Consider the following 24,638-nt stretch of genomic DNA (forward strand, 5'->3'; position numbering starts at 1 on the left):
CATTATTCTTACATCATCCTGCTGTGTGATGGCCAAGAGATCATTTTTCATTTTCATTTAACAATAACTTGTAAGAAAGAATTAACAACTTTATTTAAAATATTCCACGCGGTCCGTCTAAACATATTAAAACGATCGCCAATACCCTTAGAGGAAAGAAAGAAAGAAAAAGTGTTTTCTATTTAATATCAATTATTTGTTAATTTTGAACTTAGTTTAGTTACACCGCAACAAAACAACGTCATATCTATTCACTGAGTAAAACAATTGCTTTAAATATGTATTATATGTATGTATAATCTACTATTCTCTTATAAACTGCATCTAATTTCATATATTACAGTAATACCTCGACTTACGCTACCCCGACTTACGCGAACCCGGAGTTACGCGATTTTCAAATCTCGTTGATTCGTCTTTTGTTTGAGCGCCATGCTGTTTTATATGGTTTTCTTTGTGTTTTCACGCTGTTCGTGACGCACTTAAGACCCCCAGTAAGACAGTAATACAAAACTTACTCTGAATACTTTATTCAGGGTTCTACTTGGACCGGACGATCTCCAGTCGCATACATTAAACAGAGCCGTCCATCTTGCNTTGTATATTTCTAAGCCTTTTTCTCCGATAATATGGAGCAGGATGGCTCTCTGCTGTGGAATACTTTTTGCAGGTAAATCTATAGCCGTTGCATAAATATCAAATCGTTGCTTCCATAGACTCCAATTTTCTGGATTCGACGTGTCCATAGAAAATGGTTCCGGAGGAGTTAAACTATTCATCTCGCTTTCCTTTTTTTTTTCTATTACTTTAAAGTAATCGTTATATTACTATATAAAGGAGACTGTCTGTCTGCCGCAGCGTCAACCTTTAACTTAAACGAAGTTTCTAATTACTTGTTAAGCTGGCGCGTGTTCGTTAAGCCTCGTTGCCTTTACTGGCTTAATTATCCGCTGCCACCATGTTTTATATGGTTTTCTTTGTGTTTACCCGTCGTTCGTGACGCACTTAAGACCCCCAGTAAGACAGGAATACAAACACTTACTCTGAATATTTTATTCAGGGTTATACTTGGACCGGACGATCTCCAGTCGCATACATTAAACAGAGCCGTCCATCTTGCACCTGCCGCTCTCTCTCTGGTGTTGCCAGATCTTTCCGTAACACTCCCCACATACTATTAGGGGACTTATTCAAAGTCTTTCTGACACTGCCTCCACCCATCCAACTAAATAAACCCTCTCACGAAGAAAATAGTTCAAGACCGTCACCTACAACTAGTCTCTTGCCACCCTATACAAAGAAATTGTACAAAGAAACAAATTTTGGCTGGCATTCTGCAGAAGTCCCTACATTGCCTCACTCCTCCACAATGCCAAACACCGTCCCAACAAGAACCATTTGCCAGGCATCTACAGTGTCCTCATTATTGATCTTTGCTACAACTGCAGCTTAAAATTCATAGGAGCTATGTCTTGCCCATTACACCCATCTCAAAGAGCATCAAATGTCCATTAAAAAAGGTTAAACCAATACAGCTTTGGCTGTATATGAATCCAGTTAGATTTCCACAAGACACACCTCTTACATGACACCTCTAAGCAATATGTCCTTAAACATCTGGAACAGGTGGAAATTTACAAGGTTACCTGCCATAACTCAGTCATAAATTATCACGACGTTGACTCCTTCCTCACTGCCTGGAAGTCATTCTACAAAGTATAAAGTCTCCCTTTCCCTCTTGTCTTACATCATACACCCTTCCCCCTATACATGTGCTCGGCAATCCCATGTTTTCTCAACAGTTTGCCGCCTGATGATGCCCATCTAACATGAGCATAAACATTTGCACTTTGCACACATTTGCAACATTTGCACTAGAAATTAATAAACACTGCAAATAACCTAAAAAGCCAGCAACAAATTGTTGGCTTTTTAGGTTATTTGAAGTGTTTATTAATTTCTAGTTTTAACCAGTTTATGTAAAGTAGCAGTTGTTAATTTCTATAACATAATTTGATCTTAAAACAGTCAATAGAAAAACAAAAATAAAACCAAGATCAGAATCTAACTGCAACTAACTAAAACAAAAAAGAGAAACTGAAAAATGTAATTAATAGGATTATTCCAGCTTATTATTAATTGGTTTAAGTCCTAGTGGTGTGACTGTACACACTGGTTCAAGATAACCAATTTTCCAAATTTCATATTTAAAATTCTACTATATACTTGCATTTAGTCAAGCATCAATAGGAAATTAACTAACCTTGTAGTAGCTGGAGCAGAGAAACTATTTTACATACTAATTTATTACATCATTCATCAAATTATTGTTTTTTGCATTTGTGAGGGCCGAACTAACCCTCAGTAAAGTGTTATTTTCAATTTTATTTATTGGAACTTTAAGCAAGTAAAATCGAAACGTTAGGCTAAAAGCCATAAAACTTATTTCCCACGGAGTTTGTTCCTTGTTGAATCAGATCAAGTTAGTCAGGGATGTGTCACCAGGAACTTTTGATGGAGAAGACATATTGGACGTGCGACCGTTAAAGGCCATCACCTGACCTCAGGGAAAAACCCAAGAGGAATGAAAAAGGAAAAAGAAAGAGATCCCGAAGTCAGTCGTCCTCCAAAGTTCGTCCGCTCAAGAATTTATACCGTGCAAAATATCGTGCATCCGCCGACCTTATCATAAGTATATCTTACCCACCTAAGTGCCTCAACACCAGTCGGATACCTCCCTCCGAAGTTGCTCCTGTTACCTGGACACTCTAAATATCAAGAACATTCCATCCAACATCCCAAGAATCCTGACGGAGAATCATCCAGTCATCAATCCTCGACCTCTCTATAAGGTATTTATCCACACGCGAATATCCTGTAACTCTCTCTCTCTCGCGACAGTTAGATTCAATAATCTAGGGATATAGAATATGGATGTATATATATCAATCCAAGATGTCTATGATCGTATATCATGTACTCCTGCTCGTTAAAATAAATTTGTTATTGTTTATTAATCTGGAATCGAGTGAATCACTTCCTCGTTTCTCTCTCCTCACCTCTACTCCGAATCCAAGCGCTCACACGCTACCGCTCGCGAATCTCGTGACATAAAGTCGCGTTTTCCGAGTCCCTTAGAGACTCGGTGGTGTCATCCTGACAGGGCGCTGAAGAGGTGCCGACCCTACGGTCACACATTTTATTGTATTTAATTTTTTTCTTTGAAATGATTAAATTTAAATCTACTCTTCTACAAACAAGAAAAGTAAATAAAATAATGAACACACTACTCTTATATGTATCTCAGCATTTTTTTCACATTTGTGTTAATTTTTTCTTCATCCAGATGGGAGAAATATAAGGTTAGTATGTTCATGACTAAATTTAAATCAATTTTTGATAATTAACCACTCAACAGTGAGGGATGGATATATCCATCCACGGCAATTGTGGCAGTGGTGAGGGACAGATATATCCGTTAAATTCTTTTGGGGGTATTGCCAAAAACTACCATGAAAAAAATTCACATAAAAAATGAATTATGTAACAATAAAAAAAGACTTTTCTTTACTAGATGTAATTGGTTACAAAATCTTTTCACGAAACGGTAATGAGAAAAAATGCATAGAAAAATACTTTAAAAATTTCCCACATTTATTCTCCACTACTCTGGGGTAGCACCATACCTGACTATCCCACTGTTGAAAGGTTAAGTAATAAAAGTGGAATTCTTTTGATTGTTAAGATGTAGTATGTTTCTTTATGTATTTGAAAGCTTTTCCAAGATAAATTTATTATATCCATTTTTTTTGTCATAAATTTTAATAGTTTTTATAGAGAAATTTTAGGTAAAAATGTTCAAATACCCAGTGGTGTCTTTTCTCACATTTAAAAAAGGGATAGGTTGAAGTCAGAGTCAGACTATTTACTGACTCCACCATACTGGTTAGAACAAAAATAACTTAACTGAATTGAACATATATAACATTCCAAATTAAACAGAATATACATAAATTTTTAAACAATGGAAATCAATAAAAAAATAAAATAATAACAAAAAAATGTAAAAATAATTATAATAAATAAATGAATAATATAAATAAAAAAATAATACCTGCCATAATCCTGCAGAAGAATTCAATTTTATATTAGCAGTAAATATAATGCCATTCTTTTCTGTAGTTTTAAATTCAAAAGAAACTTGATGTATACTATTTGATGAACTATTTATCACTATTTGTGACTCCACAAAGGGAAATGTCATAGGAATAAATGCTATGTGTTGGCATCCAAATTGCATGGGAAATAAACTGTGATGACGTACCACACCATCGTTACTTCTCAAAGAAAACAAAATATCTTTATCGTTAAAATAAACGCCTTTCAAACATCCCACAAAGTTATATCCAAATTTAGGGCCTAAATATATGTATATATACATAACTCAAATATTTAAAACATTCTTTAAAATAAAAAGATATATAAATAATTTTATAATCATACCTTTAGAATTAACCGATATCCCTCCAATAAATAAATATGGGTCAATATTCAAATGATAATGAGGTCCACTATTATACAGTGTGACTGATGTGGAATCAAGAATTAAAGTTATTTCTTTTCCATGATGAATCATTGTAAAATTATGCCACCTATTAAAAGATACAGAACATCTTTGTTATAACCATTCTAATATTTAATGCACAATGAAAAATATATATATTTAAACTATCTGTATTTGTTAAGTAATAATTATGCCAAAAACTTTAAGGCTAATTAAATCAATCAATCATTAGTAAATTTATACCATATGCACAGATGTTGTCATCTCTTGATAACTTCAATAATTAATAAATTTGGAATTATTTTTTAACTTAAACATTTTTGATGTGATTGTAATCTCATGATCTTAATGATGTAATATGATATGATCTATAGTTGTAATGTTTTCCATTATTATTCCTTTTCTATTTCAAATCTAATCAGACATTAGTCAAGCATCAATAGGAAATTAACTAATCTTGTAGTAGCTGGAGCAGGAAAAACTATTTTACATACCAACTTATTACATCATTCATCAATTCATTGTTTTTTGCATTTTATTGTATTTAATTTTTTTCTTTGAAATGATTAAATTTAAAAATAACAGTCTCAAATTAAAGAGAGATAATCATGTCTACATTATAATAAAGAAAAAAATTTTGTACAGTTTTGTTAACTTTAAGTAACATAAAACTTCAAAATTTTTCATAATATATAGTGATCATATTTATTCAATTTCTATGTAAAAAGTCCTTTTAATCCAACGAATTTTTCTTAGTAGATGATCTTACAGCCATCTTATAGTGAATTGTTATACACCTAAGGAAGATAAAAATATAGAAATAGTTTTTTAATATGTACCATTATATGAGACATAAGTTTTGGATTGTAGAAATCTTTTTATGCAATATTTAAATAATGTCGTGTCCTTTATTACAATTTGTATATTTTTTTAACAGCACTGAAGAGAGGTTGGAAACATAAGCCAACCTGAAATGCATATGAGTTCAAATTTTTAAAATAAAACTGTAATTTTCTAACCAAAATGCTGTAAGATTGTCTACCAAGAAAAATTCTTTGGATTAAAAGGACATTATACATAGAAATATTTTAATTTAATTTCTTTGATCTATTAATGTAGTTTTATATTTGAAAGAAAAAGTTTTTCATATTTAATTCACGAAGGAGTTTATCTAGACTGATTGATAAAATTGATTTTTCGTAATAAAATTTATACTCCGTCTCCAGATTCTCACAATTCCCTGTCAATAAACAACACATTCTTTTGGTTGCTACCATTGAATATGTACATATTATTTCTCAATCCACTCACATCTCATAAATACATTACATATTAGTCAAGTTCACAACCCACTTGTTCACAATTGACAAATGTTTATATTAACTATGAAAACTTACATACAGTTATGAACAGTGGTGATATTCAGCGGGTTCGCACAGGTTCGGCCGAACCCGTTGTTAACATTTTCAAAGTTTTCCGAACCTTGTTAAACACACACAACATTTATCAGTGGTTTTGTTTCTTTTAAAAAATATATTAAAATATACGTATTATATACTCTGTAACACTACTAAACTAGAGTCCTATATTCCATTCGCCTTGATGCGACCTCCCTGGACTGTTTCAATCTCGAGTGAAACGAGGTTCAATCGCGGTCGACTCAAGAGCTTTCTTGAAACTAGATCCAGGGGCCATATTCTGGTCACTGTCTCTGGTCTCTCGTCTCTCACAAGACGGTCTTTCATTGGCTAATCCAAATGAATAGCCAATCAAAGACCGTCTTGTGAGAGACGAAAGACAAGAGACGGTGACCAGAATACGACCCCAGCATAAGAGAGATCCCACAATCCCACGCGCGCGAGAAAATACAAGTTGGCTGTGGAACACGTGTCGTAATAAAATATGTACAAAATAAACCATTTTGAACACTATTATTATTTATCAAAAAAAAAAAAAATTAGTTCTGGCATTAAAAATGTTAAATTTTAACTGACTTATTTTTGCGAACGCATCTTTTTTATTTATATGGGTATCTTAAATTTTTTGCGCTAATGTTGCTAATGCATCATTTCAGCGAAAAAAAAAATTGTTAAGGAAAAAGTTTCTAGCGAACCCTTTGTTAAATATTTCGAATATCACCGCTGGTTATGAATTCCACAAACCTAAAAGAATTACAATAATTCAGATATAGCAAAGTTCAAAAGTCAATTAAACCACATCCACAACAACAGGTCTGTCGAAAAGGACTCCTTGCGACAACTCCCTTGGGACAGTTTCAACAAGTTGGCGAAACAAAGCACCTTCTTCAGCAGACTTGAGTTCCCTTACCAGGCCCTAGGCGAACTCCCGTTCCCTTATCAGGTCCTAGGAGAATTGAACTTCCTGCCTAAATTCAATCCTTTTATATTGGATTGAAACGAATGTAAGTCCTCCAATCAGCTTAGTAGTGCTATTGGACGTCCGCTGGTCGTACAATGTTTTCTAGCCAATCCGCGGTCGAATTCCAAAACTTCCAACATCATCTGATCCACGTTTCCATGACGACCGCCGTTGCTCGTTCAAAACAGGAAAAGCGCGAGAATTGTACATCCAGACGATTTTTATCATGACAATATTATTATAGCCTACTGTAATCTGGCAATCATTTGGCATTAATCTAAAAATCAGGTTAATGGATGTTTATATTTGTACAATAACATTTTTATACAAGGGTTGGGCTAGTGTGGTGGTATACCAGTATATTTATTATTTTGTCCATATATATTTTCCCTTCCTTCCTTCTTTGTTCTTTTGTATATAACTTCCTAGAACTTTCTTCCAAGTGTGGATGGTGGGTGACCTGGTTAGTGAACAAAAGAAAGGAGTAGCCCAGAGAGCAAAAGGAGAGACACGTAAGTCCACTTTTGGACTGGAATGTTGAAGAGAGAAGATGCGTTGAAGAGGTCTCCAGGTCGTTTTTGCAGTGGCGGGAGAAAGTGATGAAAGGTTTTTTTTAAAAATCCGAAACCCGAGAGGAAAGGAGTATCTTGAATTAAGGACATCCAAAGGGTTATAGTGGAGTATTGATCAAATTTCACCTACAATCGTTCCCCACCATCCAGAACAATATCACCCGACTACCACCACCTCAATCGTCAACTATAGGGTACCCATTTTTGCTTGGCACTATATATCTACTTATCCTATTATCTATCCTTTTTTCCTTCTTTCTTTTATTAGTATAATTAGTATTTAAGTTTTTGACAAGTATTCTTTGTACCGCAATATTTTTTTTGTTCTGTCAAAACACTTTAAATTTATGGAAATCAATGTAAAGTTTATCTTCAATTATACTAATAACTTTATGGTAATGACAGAAAAAGGATTTGGTGGAAACAACAAGATGGCAAAAAGGAACAGAAATACAGGTAGACTGTCTTGTACTGACTGACTTAATATATAAGTTGATGTAATGAGATGGGAGTTTGTATGTAAAGGATTTGATCAAAGCAATAAATACATTTAAATAAATTTGGTAAACCTAAGCGAAATCATGCAACTTCAGGAAGATCTGTGTATAGTAAGTGATCCAGTTTGTTAAGTAAAAGAAACATTTTACCTATTTGGGAATTACATGTGTTTAATGTTAACAGATAAGGAGATGCAGAAGCCCAAACAGGTAAAACATAATCGATGAGACTGGATGTTAGTAAGAGAAAATGGCATGTAATGTATTCTTATTTGAGATAGTTTTAAAATTACACCAAAGCATACCTTGATGTATTAGAATTTTTAAAAGTAAATTATCAATATGAATTTTATATGCAAGTTTACAGTCAAATGTGATCCCAAGATCAGAGAGAGAATTGACTACCTGTATGCATTGATTTTCTACATATAAATTAATATTAGTATGAATTTTCACTAGACTATAAATCATTACTTTAGTTTTTGTGCTATTAATTAGTAAATTTAAAGATCTTAAAGATTTGTTTAATTTAAGAATGTCAGATTGAAGATTATCTTTGAAGAAGCTGTTTGTTCAAGAAGTCATGAGTTTTAATTCTGGATTAAAAATTTTTCAAGACACCAAAGATCATTATCAGATCAAATGTTGATTTAAGTTACAAATGTTACTGAAATATGAATTTCATTACAAAATTTTAGAATTTCATGTTCTTAAAGTATTTCATCTAATAATGAAATATTAATATCTCAAAAACTTTTAATCCAGAATTAGAACTTAATTTCTCTAATAGTTTTAATATTTTTATGAGTTCCTATGACTAGTTTATTTCTACCAACATAAAATTATTAGATTTATTTTCTTTTATAAAAAAAAAAGGCAATGAACCTATATACCAGGGGTGGCCAAGCTCCTTGATAGTCCGAGCCATTTTTCAAAATTTGAAATTTTTCGCGAGCCGCAATTAAAGGTATGCAAAAAATTCCAGATTACAAAATATATCCGTAGCAAGAGTGATACAAATTGTTTCCTCCAGAGCACAATGTCAACTGTCCATTGCAATGACAGTTTACAAATTCAAAATCGGTCTGGAGTCGGTCGATAAAGACGATTACGCCACTGTTTATGTTCGTTCGCGCAGTTTTCAATGAGTCATATCATTCTTAACTTGGACGGAAATGAAATTTGTTACAACGTTGCACTTAGTCTTTCATATTTGTTGTTAGTAATTTAAAAGACATTTTGAAACACATACGGACGATAATAATTTTTTAAAATATAATAACACAAAAATGAAAAGGGAACTCGGGTACAGTACATTTATCGAGAGCCACAAATAATCCTTCGAAGAGCCGCATGTGGCTCGCGAGCCGCAGGTTGGCCACCCCTGCTATATACAATGCACTTGAAATTAAAAATTTATTAACTATTAATATGCAAATTTTCAAAAATATTCATACTTCAAATATAGAATAAGGTTAGAACAGTGGTTCCCAACCTTTTTTCATTAGCGTACCCCGTGACATGCCATATCTCTAGATTGTACCCCGTGACATGTCATATCTCTAGATTGTACCCCTCATTTAAGAAATTTAGTAAGTAACCGTATTGTTAATTTTACATATTGTAACTTTAAATTAAAGAAAAAAAAAACTAAAAGAAAAAATGTATAATAAAGTTGTGATTGTTGCAAGGAACATTTTTTACCTAATAATTTTTTAATACTATTAGTTTGTGATACATAATATATTATTTTTTCTACCATAATAACTAACATTTTTCTGTACCCCTAAACAACCTATCGCGTACCCCTAGGGGTACGCGTACCACAGGTTGGGAATCGCTGGGTTAGAACAATTTTAAAAACTAAAATATATCAGACACGCACAGAATTACATAAACAATACAACAAAATATTAAAATCTTTAATCATTAAAAATTTAAGGCTGAATGCATTCTTATGAAAAATGTAAATCAAACTTACTTTCCAAGAACAATGTTAGACATAGTAGCATTTAACATTTCATCTCCTAGGCTCATTTCAAAATAAAGACCATCATTTAAAATCACAGCACTAAAATAATTATGATGAGGTTCATTTCCAGAAGCATAAAATAATAATGAATTTGGAAAATATGCCTATTAAATAAACTTTCTGTTAATTTCTTAATATCTTACAAAAATTATTATTATTGCAATCAAATTATACAACATTTACATCAGAAAAAAGTTTTAGGTAAATGATCTGTAATATTAGCTAACTGCTACTGAAAATTTCCTTATATATCATTAATTAATATAAAAACAATACTCATAACATTTAAATAGAGAAATATATATATGCGTCACGCACCAGTTACAGGTTCTGGAGAGTGAGTGTAAATACTCATAACACTCAATAGCATATTAATCCAAAGTTCGGTTATCTTAAAAACTTAAAAATAATAAAGATTTTTAATTGATCTGAGAAAATAGTTAACAGGTTGATCAGCTTGCTAAAGACCAGCTTGGGTAACACTATAATAATAAATTAAAACAGTAAAATTTGTGTAAATTGGAATTGCATGGTACTAAATTATTTTTTTTGTTTTGGCAGATTTCCACTATGAACAGATTTTAGTATTTTTTCTTTTTAATGCAATTAACCACTTGATAAACTGGAATATATTAATAATACACAACTAAAACCCATCACATAAAAGGAACCTTAATGCAGAAATGAGAAATGTTTTCTTTGTTTTATACAACCATCATCAGGTTAGATTAGTTCTAAAATAGAATGAACATGACAGAAAATACAACTTTAAAAATTATAACATGTTGATTGGAGAATGCTGTATACATGATGACATCAGAGAAAAATTAAGTGATGCGAAACTTTCATGTGGAAGGAAAGAAGTCTGCATCTTTGAAGTTAATAGCAGAGGCCTTTCTAGAGGCTTCATAAATTTCAAATTTTCTTAGTACTGTACTTAGCTGGAACTGGTTGTTAGTACAATAAAGGATGTGGCCACATATGATGCTAGAGCAGTGATGTGAGGCCTTTTTGGTGGATGTACAGTACAATGTTTTTGAGGCATGTAGTCAATGAATGTGCTTTAGCTCCCACGTATTCAACTGCTAGTTGACTCTTATTGATGAGAAGAATGATGTATACTCCAAATAAGTATTTCAAGTCAGGATGGTCTTTGGCTTCCTTGAGTAATACAAAAACTGTAGGGCTCCTTCTGAAGGTGAGGGGTACATTGTTGTATCTCACAATATCGTTGTAGAAGCCAAACAGCCTTTTGTAAGCAACTGTTTTGGATGTCTTATCCTGAAAGAGAATATGAGGTATAGTGGGATGGTGGTGATGAATGAAACCTTTGATGTTATGTTAGAGGAATAGCCATGTTTATTGGTCAGATGAGCAATTTACTGAAGTTGTTCTTTTTTCTAAGCTGTGGAAGAGTGAGAGAAGGTTTTTCTCCAATAAGGGCTCCAAAAGCAGGCACCTTGTATTTATATGGATAGTGGAGGGGGCCAGGATGAAGAGTAGATTGTAGGATGGATTCCTGTACACTTTTGTTGAAATGTAGTGATAAACATAGATCAAGAAAGTGCATCTCATAGCCCTACAGTTTTTGTATTACTCAAGGAAGCCAAAGACAATTCTGAAATGAATCCCCTACCTGGTGTACATCATCCTTCTTACCAATTAACGAGTCAACCAGTGGTTGAAGACATGGGAACTACAGCACATCCATTGACTACATGCCTCAAAGAACATCATACATCCATCCAAAAATGCCTCACCACTACTGAGCAGCATATACAGCTGCATCATCCATCATACTAACAACCAGGTCCATCTAAGTACACTACTTGGAAAAATTAGAAATTTATAAAGCTACTAGGAAAACCTTTGCTATCCACTTCAAAGATGCAGACTTTTTCCCTTACACATATAAGTTTCACATTGTTTTTCTCTTATGTTACCAGATGTCATCATATATATATTATGGACAAAGTGATTAATATGGACATTATGAATAATGCCCGGGCATTATGAATAATGACCAACAAAATTGGGCATTGTAATAAATTTCAATAATTTATCAAATTGACCGGCCATTATGAATACTGCTACCACCTAGTCAGGCAAAGTGATAATAATACGTTGAGGAGTGATCATCCGACATACGTTAGCCAATCAGAACTTACATCTTACTTGCTCACGCATACTGCATTTAGTATCGAATTTTAAATTTATGTGACCAGTAGTTAATCTTTCTTCTCTGACAAAAGTAATGATCATGGAGGAATCATTAAGTGATATGAATAATCGCTTCAATAACCGATTAAACGAGTTAAAAACAAAAGGGCTGAAGAAGTAGCATATGTTCTTTTAGATATTTTTTACAATTTTTGGTGCACCGAGTATTCTACAAAGCGATAATGGCAGAGAATTTGCCAATATCATCATCAAAGAAATGTGTAATATGTGGTCCAAGTTAAAAATGGTGCATGGAAAGCCCAGGCAATCACAAAGTCAGGGTTCAATAGAAAGATGTAATCAAGACGTAGAAAATATGCTTAGTTCTTGGTTGGAGATTAATAATACTAACAAATGGTTGGAAGGATTACGTTTTGTACTACTGATGAAAAATCGAGCGCACCATACTGGTATAAACTGCAGCCCCTAAGAGGCCATGTTTGGAGCAAAGTTAAAAGTTGGACTAAAGAATTTTATACCCAACGAATCGTTGTTCAACATTAATACAGAAGAGGATCCACAGAGACTTTTTAAAACTATCAACGAAGTAAGTCAAAGTTGCTCAAACGCTGAAAGTCCGGGTACCGTCCAAGAAAACATTATGAAATATTATTTGATAATGCTACCCTTACATAGCAATATAACTGATGAAGTTCAAAAATCTACATCGTCTTCATGTGAAAAAAATCTAAACCAGGATGTTATTAGTATTACAGAATTGGTGAATGAATAAGAAACAATCCAAACAATTGATCCAAAAATAGAAGAAAAAATAAGAAGCGTGTCTAAAATAAGGGCTTTGTCTTTGTTTAATCTTAAAAAGCAAGCAGAAAAAATGATTAATACATCAAATTCCAAATAAACAGCAGCTATTGTTGGTGATACAGTAAGGATTCGTGTACCTGATGTAGATCGAGCCTGCAGTGATGGAAAAAATATTTTAGGTGTCATTGTTGCAGTTAAAGATAAAAACCTTTACAAACTGGGTACCAAACATGGCATATTAAATCTTTTATATTCCAGAAACCAATTTACTGTTTGTAAAGAAAACTTCATTTCTGTTGGAGATGTACCAGGTGCAGAAATTTCGCTTAGAGAATGTGCAAGAATGTCATCAATTTCTGAAGCCCACAACTATAGTTAATGCTGCTGAAAAATTGGTTGAAAATCTAAGATGCAAATGCTACCAAAAAAAAACATTATGTAATTTCAAATGTCATGAAAATCTTAATTGCTCAAATAAATAAACTAAAAAACATTTAATTTTTTATATAATTTATGCCAAAAATTGTTAATAATACTTTTTGTTAATATTAGTTTAATTAATATAGTTAATAGTACTTTAATATAATTTACAAAAAATAAATATTTCTAAATGAAATAAGTGGGGTTTTTTTAATCAAATTTAAAATTCTGTACTAAACGCTGTACGATACGCACACGCAACTCAGCGTGCCGATTGGCTAGCGTATGTCAGATGATCACTCCTCAACTTATTATTATCACTTTGCCCGACTAGGTGATAGCAGTATTCATAATGACCGGTCAATTTGATAAATGAATCAATATTTATCACACTGCCCTCATATATTTGGTCATTATTCATAATGCCCGATTAATCACTTTGTCCATAACATATACAACATTCTCCAATCAATGACATGTTCTAATTTTTAAAATTGTATCTTCCATCATGTTCATTCTATTTTAAAAGTAATCTAACCTGATAATGACCATTTAAAATAATAAATGTTTCTTTGTTTGTTTCTGCATAAAAGTTTCTTTTATATATTAGCTTTTGGTTTTTTGGACTTTTATTATTACTATTTTTTTTATTATTATTAAACTATATCCAATAAATGTCCCATAGTTATATTTTTTATAGTAAAATCACTTTAACATACAAGTGACAACAAACTGGCTTTTCATACACTTCCAGCAGTGACAGCTGCATCTTTGCTATTTATACATATCCTCTTCGTGAGCAATGACAAAACAATGACAACTCTGGACCAATATACAATAGAGCCCAGGGTGTTAGTGCAATGGGATGATACCAAATTAATTAAGAAAACATTGAACACTGATAAACCAAGAATGCTATAAACATGGGAGATATATAAAAGCTCACAATGTGAGCTCTTATATATCTCCATGTTTGACAAGATGCTATTTATATATGTATAAATAGCAAGATGCAGAAGCAATTTCCACTGCTTGGAAATATCACTCGTAAATGATCCATTATTTAGAGATGATTTAATATCATAGTTTTGCAGCTATTTGTGCATTCAACACTATTACATTATTTTAAGCTATAATTTATATTTCTACAAAATTATTGTAGGGCCTATTAAAAAAATTTTGACATTGGTGACATTGGTTGATGACATAGTGATATGAAAAACAGATTGTTTGTTTTAAAAGATTTTGGTTCCAAAACCTTATTTTTTAAAAAATGTTTCAAGTTCCAAAAGTTTGGCTAAAAAGAAGAAAGTCTTCTTTAGAAGCCTGACACTGGTTCCTGAATGTGGCCAAAAACATTTGAATTTTCTTTTACAATGCTGTCACTGCTGGAAGCATACAAAAGGCCAGTCTGTTATCACTTGAATAGTAGTTTCAGCTTTAAGAATAATTTTATATGTAACATACATAAAATAAATTTTATTACTGGGTTTAATTCAAATTGATTCCAGATAAAGATGAGAGTATTCAAATGCAAGAATTGAAAACTGTTCACTTGTGTATGGCTCCCCCTCCCTATACCATAATTGGAGAAATGATCATTGTAAAACATCAAAATGTCTGATACTATTCAGTTTCTTCCTCTGGAGAACTAACAAACTTTAAACATATATGTTTGGAATTTTAACCCCATGAAAAAGGGTTAAAATTCCAAACATATATGTTTAAAGTTTGTTAGTTCTCCAGAGGAAGAAACTGAATAGTATCAGACATTTTGATGTTTTACAATGATCATTTCTCCAATTATGGTATAGGGAGGGGGAGCCATACACAAGTGAACAGTTTTCAATTCTTGCAAGTGAACATTAGAGAAAGGAGACAAGAGACTAGCCTTCCAATTCCCTTCTAAAACAAATTTGTTTACATAAAGAATTCTATATATTTTTCTTACATCATGTCTTTTGCAGTGCATAACATGCAAATGATTGACCACATATTTTCCCAGAAGAAGAGAGGGAATATGTATGAATTCTGCAGATGGGAAAATATTCATAAATACTTGAGTCCTTCAGAGCAGTCTCAAAAGAAACATTCCAATTGTATAATACATTTAGCAGTGTTGGAAGATCAATGGAAACTTGAAGTGGAACAACTTTTATTCACTTCCCTCTGGTGATTTGAACTAAAAATTTTTTTTGTTAGGAGATTGTTTGGGGATAATGAGAGGACTTGATCTAATTATTAAGGACAGAACTCATCTTGGTTGAACTTAACTCTCTGGGTTAATTCATGAGAATCAGCAAGGACTGAAATGACTTTCTTGTCTGAAAGTTAGGATGCAGCCCTCTTTGTTGTCTCTTCATTTGAATCAGATTTCTCAAAGATTACCCTTGGATACTATATACTAGTCCATTTTGGTGAACAGCTCTCATTTCACTTCTCATTTCAATTGCATTCTCAAACTGTCATTGAAAGTTTACAGGAGTCCCCTGCTTCCAGAACTATTAATTAATACATTTAAATTAATAGTTCTGAAAGAAAAGGTCAAATGAAGGTTCAGGTAGCCTATCTGACAATGCATCTGTATGGTAAGCAGACCCAAAACCACAACAAGATCATCTGTAAAAATATCACTATCTACAGTGACAGCAAGACTATTCTGCAGCAATCTTTAAAAACAACAAGCTCCCCATTTCCCACAAGACCATCACTCTGCTTAACCAGCTAAATAATCTCCAACTTAACATTTTCTTCAACTAGGTCAAAGGCCACTCTGGCATTCCTGGGAACAAGCAGGCAGATCTGCTTGCCAGGAAAGCTTCAACCACCTGCCCATACTATTCCTACAAGATCATCCCTCCCAGCTGGGTCATCTGCCAGCTAAAACATTTAACTGAATCTGAGTGGCAAAAATGTTGGAACAGAATGAATAACCTATGAGTTTATCTCAAACATCTCCATCAGACAAGACATGAAATACCTACAAACTTCCCACAACATCAAATGGCCACTAACTGGACACAGGAACTTCAGTGCATACCTTCTTCAGTTCTTCACAAAGGTAATAGACAACGCCAATGCAATCTTAAAGAAGAAGCAACCCCCACCACATTATCTACCTGTGTCCTTCTTACAGCAACAAACAGAAACACCTCATCAACATTGTTACAAATGAGGGCCACCACTGGCCCTGATGCCCAAGACATTTGTAAGCTCCAAGAACACTTTTGCAAAAACTACGATCCTTTCATATTATAATCTATAATTACGGTTTCCTAACTATGGACTTCTCCCAATGTCTGTCACTCTTATGTCAGTGAATATTGTAATAATGTTGTAACTGTAATCCATAATTATATCCATTATTGTAATCCTTATTAATCCTGATTAGTATTGTAATGTTTGCTTGGTCACATCACCTGGAAGCAACATACTATTATGTAATCATGAATAAGGCAATCTTTCTTTTGTATATATATACCTATGTCATGAATTTTTCTCAATGAACAGATCCTGATGGCAATGACGAGACCTCTCACTTCTTCCACCTTTTCTTCCCTTTCTTCCACCCACTTTCTCACTCCATCCCTCCTTCCTAATCAACATCCCTCTAACCCTCTCTTCTTCCACTGCCTTTTTGCCCTGGCTATGCCTTATGATTCGGCCTCTATCTCTTTCCTCAGGTGTATGGTAAGCAGAAGTTGTGGGTTCAAATCCTGTTCTGGCCTCATTCTTTTTTTACATAAATTTCTAAATTAAAAATTAATTTACTATAATTATTAAAATTAATACAAGATGACAGCATACCTCTAGTCAAATTAATTACTTGTAGTAACTAATCATTAATATAGTAATGATTTGGAATAAATTAATTAAATCAGGTTAGGAGTTCTTGTTGTTATATATATAAATACAGTATATCTCAAATAGATCTTTATGAGCAAATAAGACAATTCAAAGTACAAGAACTAGTATTTCACTCTTCCATTCGAAATTCTAATTGCATTACAGTAATACCAACACCAAGTTATTCTGTAATCTACCTTCTTGAAGCATTTTAATACCCTAATTAATCATCAACTTCAATCTCTAATTATCAACAAGTTAATAGATTTGTTCTTGAATATTCAATACTAGTTACTAACTAATCCATACAAGGCAAATGGGAAGCACTGTTACCATATTCTCATTGTTTTCATATATTACACTTATGTTTCCTCACTTCATGACCTTCATTTCCCTAACACAATTCAAAATTAATTAATAATTAACAAGACAAATAAAATAAAACACAGTTTGTCGTGCTATATGTTGACCATTATATTTTCAGGCAATTTTACTTATTGGTCTACAATTAAAATCTTAATTTTCCACTTTATTTGGGTTAAGTTCTTCATACCCAAATACGTCTTCTATTTCTGCATTGAACAGTTTCTGACTTATAGTAAATTGCTCAATTTTGTAGAATTTTTTCTGTTCAGGCAGGTTTTACTGTATATATATATATATATAACACTCTGGAACATGTATGTATATTTATATATGCATACAATTTACATATATTTACATACATACATATATATATATATAATATATATGTATATATACATACATATTCCAGAAATTTGATAGTATATACCTGTATTAAAAACCAGTAAATATAACCTTTTTGACCCTGATAATGCATATGCATAATCAGTAATGATATACAGTGGGTGATCGGTTAACGAACATAATCCGTTCCAAGACTTTGTTCGCTATCCGAATTGTTTGTTAACCGATTATCGATTTACCATAGGTTTCTATGGGAATTTGATTAATTGGTTCTGGAGACCCCCAAAATAAAAAAATATATACTTTCTTACTACCTTTATTTATATGTATTGATGATAATAAAAATACATACATAGTCTTGCGTTTTTATTAGTCGTGTTTTTTTCTGTTTGAAAGGGTTAAAGAATCTGTCTAATGTCGATTGCTTTTCTCTCTTCTTCAGGATTTTTCGTAAGTAATTAATAGCATTGCAATTGCAGAAATCCCCAAGCCTTAACCTGGTTTGGATGCCATTCTAAGACCGTTGTTCTGACATCCTCCCACTTCTTCAAAGGATCTTTAATATAAGATATCGGCATTAATCCTCTTTTTCAGAAGAAAACATATCTCGCCGAGTTTCTTGGTGTTCTTCATTCAAGAGTTCTTGGCGTTCTTCTGTCGTCAGATCCATTTCGTGTTCCATTATGAACTGTTCGATATTCTTTATTTCTCAGATGTGATTTTTGTTACTCCTTTAGCTGCTTGAGTCTTCTTGATTATACAGTATGTTTCTTAAATAAGATTGAACTTCAGCCTACTGTAGACCTGTTTACGCCATACTGCCCAGCAACATTAGGCATCTTCTGCCCACTCTCTACCTTTGCTATTATACTCTCACCTTTCGAAAAGAAAAACAGACGCAAAACTTAACGAGTGCCTACCCGACAGTCTCACGAATACATAAAATAATTGTTTTGTCAGAAAAATAAAAGGCTGAAATTACAAGGAAGAGTTTCAAAGTTCGGAGGAATAATATCCGATCGGTATATATTGGCTTGAGCGTCGATGTCGACGTTTCCCACACTCCGAAAACTTTCGAATTGTTGCCCGAAGACAAGGGAAGACCAATCGGTATTCATTAATTTACGTCGCTTCTTCTTGTGTTTGTTCTGTGGGGTGTTCGTTATCCAATCATGTGTTCGTTGTCCGAACATAAAAATCTTTCGCGAAAGTGTTCATTATCCGATTTGTTCGTTATGCGATCTGTTCGTTAAACGATCACCCACTGTACTTATAATAAATGATATATGGTGATAAGTAGAAAAAAACCACAGAAAGTGGTTTTGTTGGAGGATTACTAGGAATAAGGGAAAAGAGAGAGGAGAGAGAAAAAAGTAAGAATTTAAATAAAATTAATAAAATAAGAGTGATGTGAGAAGTGAATTTAACCAGGAGGCTATATTGGTCCAGTTTTAATGTCAAGCTGTATGGTTTACTATCAAACATTTGCAACACTGATAATATCTGACTTAAATTTCCAAATAATTAGGCATATAGGATGATTCTTGGCATAAGTTGTTGTAATATTCTATCTTATAGGGTCCTTACTACTAATTCACATAGGTCCCTGATTCCCATGGGAATGTTGCACTTTTGCAGGTAAGTGAGATTGTTAAATGTAATGAAGAACATGTAACAGTTTGTGTGGAAGCACATCAAGAAGTCGAATACTGTCTTGATGTGCTTCATGCGACTAACTGCAGGAAGTTGAATGATGTGTTATGTGACAAAAAAGTTAGTTGCAAACTGAAAGGTAAATCATGCAAATTGGTTGTTGACATGCAATGTTGTATGGGAATGAGACATGGGCAATCACAAGAGCCTGATAAAGAAAGATGGAGATGGCAGAGATGAGAATGTTGAGATGGCTGTATGGAGTGTCAAGGAAGGATAGAATAAGGAATGAGTTTATTAGAGGTTCTGTAAAGGTGGGTCCATTAAACAGGAAGATGCAAGAATGCAGGTTGAGGTGGTTTGGCCACATAGAGCAAAGTAGTGAAGATTATGTTGGAAAAAGGGTCAGAAAATTGGTAGTGAAAGAAAGGAGGAAGGAGGAAGAGAGAAAGACCAAGGCTGCATTGGAAAGATAACGTGGAGGAAGACTTGAATCAGAGGGGACTTAAGAGAGAAGACACCCTTGATAAGAAGAAATGAAAGAAACATATTAGAGAAGGAAATGTTGACCCCATATAAACATGGAAAAAAACAAAGATGAAGAAGAATTCATTAAAATTTATTATTTGAAAACAATAGAGAACGGTTATAAACTATACATGATATATGAAAGATTTAAAAAAATTAACAGTAAATTTCAGTTAACACTTACTTTGAAAGAAATACCTAATTTATTTATTTCAGAATGAATTCGACTACTCCAATCATAAATTCTGTAAGTTAAGCGTGAATATCCAAAGAGAGTAATAGCTGTTAATCCTATTTATAAAAAAAATTCTATTTTAAATTAATATTATCTAGTATTGTTTTAATTTTCTTTTTAATTTTAATAATTAGAAGTAACTATAAAACGTTTATTGTATTTACCTCTTTGTTCACATATATTTCCTTCATATTGAGATCCAAAACAATTACAACTGATCCTGGTATAATGATTTACACAGTTTCCATTATTTTCACAAATATTTCCTGTTAAACATAAGTCTATACAACCATTTTCTACACTAGAAAACTTTACAGATGCTCTGGACAAATTTAAATTTGACTTGTAAAACTCAATATTTCCTATACACCCGATAAATTTTTCATAATTATACAATTGACTTGAAATTGGCATAACATCAAACCCTATAAAATTATGAAAACAAAAAGCGATATTAGATATAATATTTTAATTTTTATTTTAAATCAAAATTTATTAAAACTAATATAAGCAATAAATTTAAAAAATAAATTACTGAAGAGCTACTAAATAAAAAATATTTTGAACTACAGTATATTTTTATAATACAGTAGAGCGTCGATTATCCGAATCGATTGGGGACTGGGGTTGTTCGGAAGATCGCTGTTTCGGATAACCGATTTATGTACGAAAAAATATATTAATTTATCCCATCTTGACATTTTTCTCCGTTGCGTGTCGCTTCGCGTTGAATTTTTGTCGATGTTAAGCCTAACGAAAACTATTGTATCGTTAAAAATTATTTTATTATTTTGTACGAACAAAATAAATATATTGAAAAATATAAAAACAATAAAAAATTATACTTCAGAAGTTAATTTAGTATCAAAAACGTAAAATATTTGAGTAGCCCAAGACATAGCCAAAGATTGCAGCGCCACAGCACTGGCGAAAATTTAAATTTGCCGACTGGAATTCTTTCGGATGATTGACGTTTCGGATGATTGACTTTCGGATAATCGACGCTCCACTGTAATTATAAAAATACAGCTTTAGCAAATTTACATAATTAGAAAATAGTACATTAGAGCCTGGGAAGTGGAAGAATGTGTAAAAGCACTTTTGACTAACACAGCAATTTTTTCTTCAACTTCCCAGGCTCTTACTGCCAAATTAATGTTTATAGAGAGCATAGCCAATGCACATAATTACTGCAACATTACACATAAACTGATTGAACGTTATCAATGGATGCAAGCTGGATTCACCCCAGTTAGCTTGCTGAAAGATGGCAAATGAAGGATGTGAATGGGTCCCTGTTACCTATAACCCATTTCCTGACTGATTACCATGCCCTCTTGTTTACGTTTATTTTGTAAAATGACCGAGGGCAATATAGGTCAGTCAGGTGATATTACAGTAGAACCTCGATTATCCGGACTAATTGGGGATAAAGATAATCCGGATAAGGAAAAATTTGGATAATCGAAACAAATACTTTAATTTGTCTTTTAATGATAATACAACACGTTTTCTTTTCGATGACATATCGGTAATATTAAAAATAAATACTGTATTTAAATCGTGATCAAATTTTCAAGAAACAAACGTTCGTATTGAATTTGGACTAGGCCGCGTTTCGTTATGCAGCGCTCAAGAAGCGCTTTACAGCGAACCCTCTGAAACCCGTTTCTAAATGCAGCGCTGCAATGTAGCGAACCGTTTCTAAACATTTGCTGCAAGAGGTCGCTGCAGCGAAGATAAAAGCAGCTTTTACGTCCGCTACAAGTGTAAAGCAAAATGGACGCTTGTGTGTATAATATGATATTATGCTGTAAAAATAAAAAAGTCGAAGTGACTGTTGATAAAAATATTATGGAAAGATTAAGAAGGATTAAATTTTATGAAATGACTCTGAAAGTTATCTAAAGAATAAGAAAATACTATATTTTAAATATAATTATATATCTTTTATCTCTTTACTTTGTTCACATTTATGGAAAGATAAATGCTCGATTCTTTATATCTCTTTATGTAAATATTGTAGTTCTTTAACTAAAGCACTATTTTCGGCTGTAACTGGAATTAAAGGATAGATTATGACGTCCGTGTTTTGCTCGAGCGGAAAGTGTTTCTAAACTATGTATGATGCAGCCACGTGTAGCGATAGCTGCTCGTGACGGCATTTACGCTGCACTCTCACTGCATAAAGAAACGCAGCCCTACTACTGACCAACGCTAACAGACTACCTATTGTTTAAAAGGCCCTCTGGTGGCGCGATAAGACGGAGTTTATAAAATAAAAAGCAGTCGAAACTGCATTTTTATGAATAAAAATTTGACAAACTATTTATCGTTTTATGACGAGTAAAATTTTTTCGTCGCGTTCGCGGCTTTTAAGTAATGCATAAACCTTCGAGGTGCAAGGCCCTTCGGACCGCGAGGCATAGGCGTCGTCCATGCCTTACGCCGCCCTTGGTCATAGAAATGATGTAATTTGAAAATAAATTATTTATAAATACGTATGTCAAGTTATATTTTTATTACTACGTAAACTATATTTAAGAGTTTACGACCACTGTGTCGGGTGAGACGTTGTTGAAACAAAAAGGTTATGCATTCCATCACGTACATAAACAGTGTCGTAATTCGCCAAGTGCAAATCAGCAAATTCGTAAAATTTTTGTTTATTTTGAACAATCCGGATAATCGAAAATCCGGATAATGGAGGTTCTACTGTATTTTTAAAATTCACCAAAAATTAAATTATTATTATATTCATATGAAAAAAATTACATATATTTATTAATACGAGGAAGGCTGAAAAGTAATGCACACATGCTTATAGAACACAAACAAAAACAAGTAGCAAGATCGGGCAAAAAGTACATTAAAGTAGAATTCTTAAGCTTCAAAATTATATATTTATTTTTCAACATAGTCACTGTTAAGGCTAAGATATTTCTCCCAACCTGTAACAAGTTTTTTCATTCCGTCACTGAAAAATTCTTCTGACTTTTCTCGAATCCAGGACTTGACAGCAGCCTTCACCTCATCATCTGAGGTGTAATGATTAACCTTGACGTCTCTCTTAAGTAGAGGAAAAAAATAAAAATTGCAAGGTGCAAGATCAGAGGAATAAGGAGTGTGTGGAATCGGTTCAAACTTCAGGTTTCGCAGAGCCGCTCTAATTGCGCGCAAGGTGTGTGGACGAGCGTTGTCATGTTGCAAGATTATTGGCACCAGGTGATTATTTGTCGTGTTAGAGGCAGCCTGGCGCCAATAATCTTGCAACATGACATGACAACGCTCGTCCACACACCTTGCGCGCAACTAGAGAGGCTCTGCGAAACCTGAAGTTTGAACCGATTCCACACACTCCTTATTCCTCCGATCTTGCACCTTGCAATTTTTATTTTTTTCCTCTACTTAAGAGAGACGTCAAGGTTAATCATTACACCTCAGATGATGAGGTGAAGGCTGTTGTCAAGTCCTGGATTCGAGAAAAGTCAGAAGAATTTTTCAGTGACGGAATGAAAAAACTTGTTACACGTTGGGAGAAATATCTTAGCTTTAACAGTGACTATGTTGAAAAATAAATATATAATTTTGAAGCTTAAGAATTCTACTTTAATGTACTTTTTGCCCGATCTTGCTACTTGTTTTTGTTTGTATTCTATAAGCATGTGTGCATTACTTTTCAGCCTACCCTTGTATATTTAGTTTTAAATATGACATTTTTCAATAAATTTTATTTTAAAAATTTAGGAGAAAAAAAATTTTTTTGATCATAACTGACATTTAAAGTTTAAAATTCATTACTTTTTGTCAAAATTCACATTTTCCAGTTACTTCGTTTTTATTGGCACTGGGCCAGAACGATGTAGAATATTGTTTCCTACAATTATATATAAGTTTTATGCATGTACGTATTTTCATTTTCAAGTTATCACACATTAATAAAAAACAAACGTATTAATTTTAAGCAAATTTTCACTATAATATAGTAAGCTTTATTTTTGTTAACATAAGCAAAAATTAAAATATTTTTACATNAAAAATAATATATCAGAACTGACATTTAAACTTGAAAATTTGTTACTTTTTGTCAAAATTAACATTGTCCAATTACCTAGTTCTTTTTGGCACTGAGCCAGAACAACGTAGAATATTGTTTTGTACAAGTCTATATAACTTTTATGCCTGTACGTTTTTTCATTTTGAAATTATCATACATCAT

The 24,638-nt window shown here is 32.9% G+C and overlaps 1 protein-coding gene across 1 annotated transcript in view; it reads right to left on the bottom strand.

The window, feature by feature from the left end:
* Nucleotides 1–24,638, bottom strand: part of LOC111629475 (neurexin-1-like) — a 55,853-nt gene that overhangs the window by 447 nt on the left and 30,768 nt on the right. Inside the window, exons 5-10 of the mRNA XM_023373390.1 lie at nt 20,584–20,844; nt 20,369–20,475; nt 9,994–10,148; nt 4,504–4,652; nt 4,115–4,419; nt 519–788 (exon numbers count right to left, since the gene is read on the bottom strand). Coding sequence (XP_023229158.1) covers nt 519–788; nt 4,115–4,419; nt 4,504–4,652; nt 9,994–10,148; nt 20,369–20,475; nt 20,584–20,844 — 1,247 coding nt within the window. The remainder of the gene's footprint in view (nt 1–518; nt 789–4,114; nt 4,420–4,503; nt 4,653–9,993; nt 10,149–20,368; nt 20,476–20,583; nt 20,845–24,638) is intronic.

Source organism: Centruroides sculpturatus, unplaced genomic scaffold (genome assembly GCF_000671375.1).
Source record: "Centruroides sculpturatus isolate CEXI.00-Female unplaced genomic scaffold, Cexi_2.0 scaffold85, whole genome shotgun sequence".
NCBI classification, from domain to species: domain Eukaryota; kingdom Metazoa; phylum Arthropoda; class Arachnida; order Scorpiones; family Buthidae; genus Centruroides; species Centruroides sculpturatus.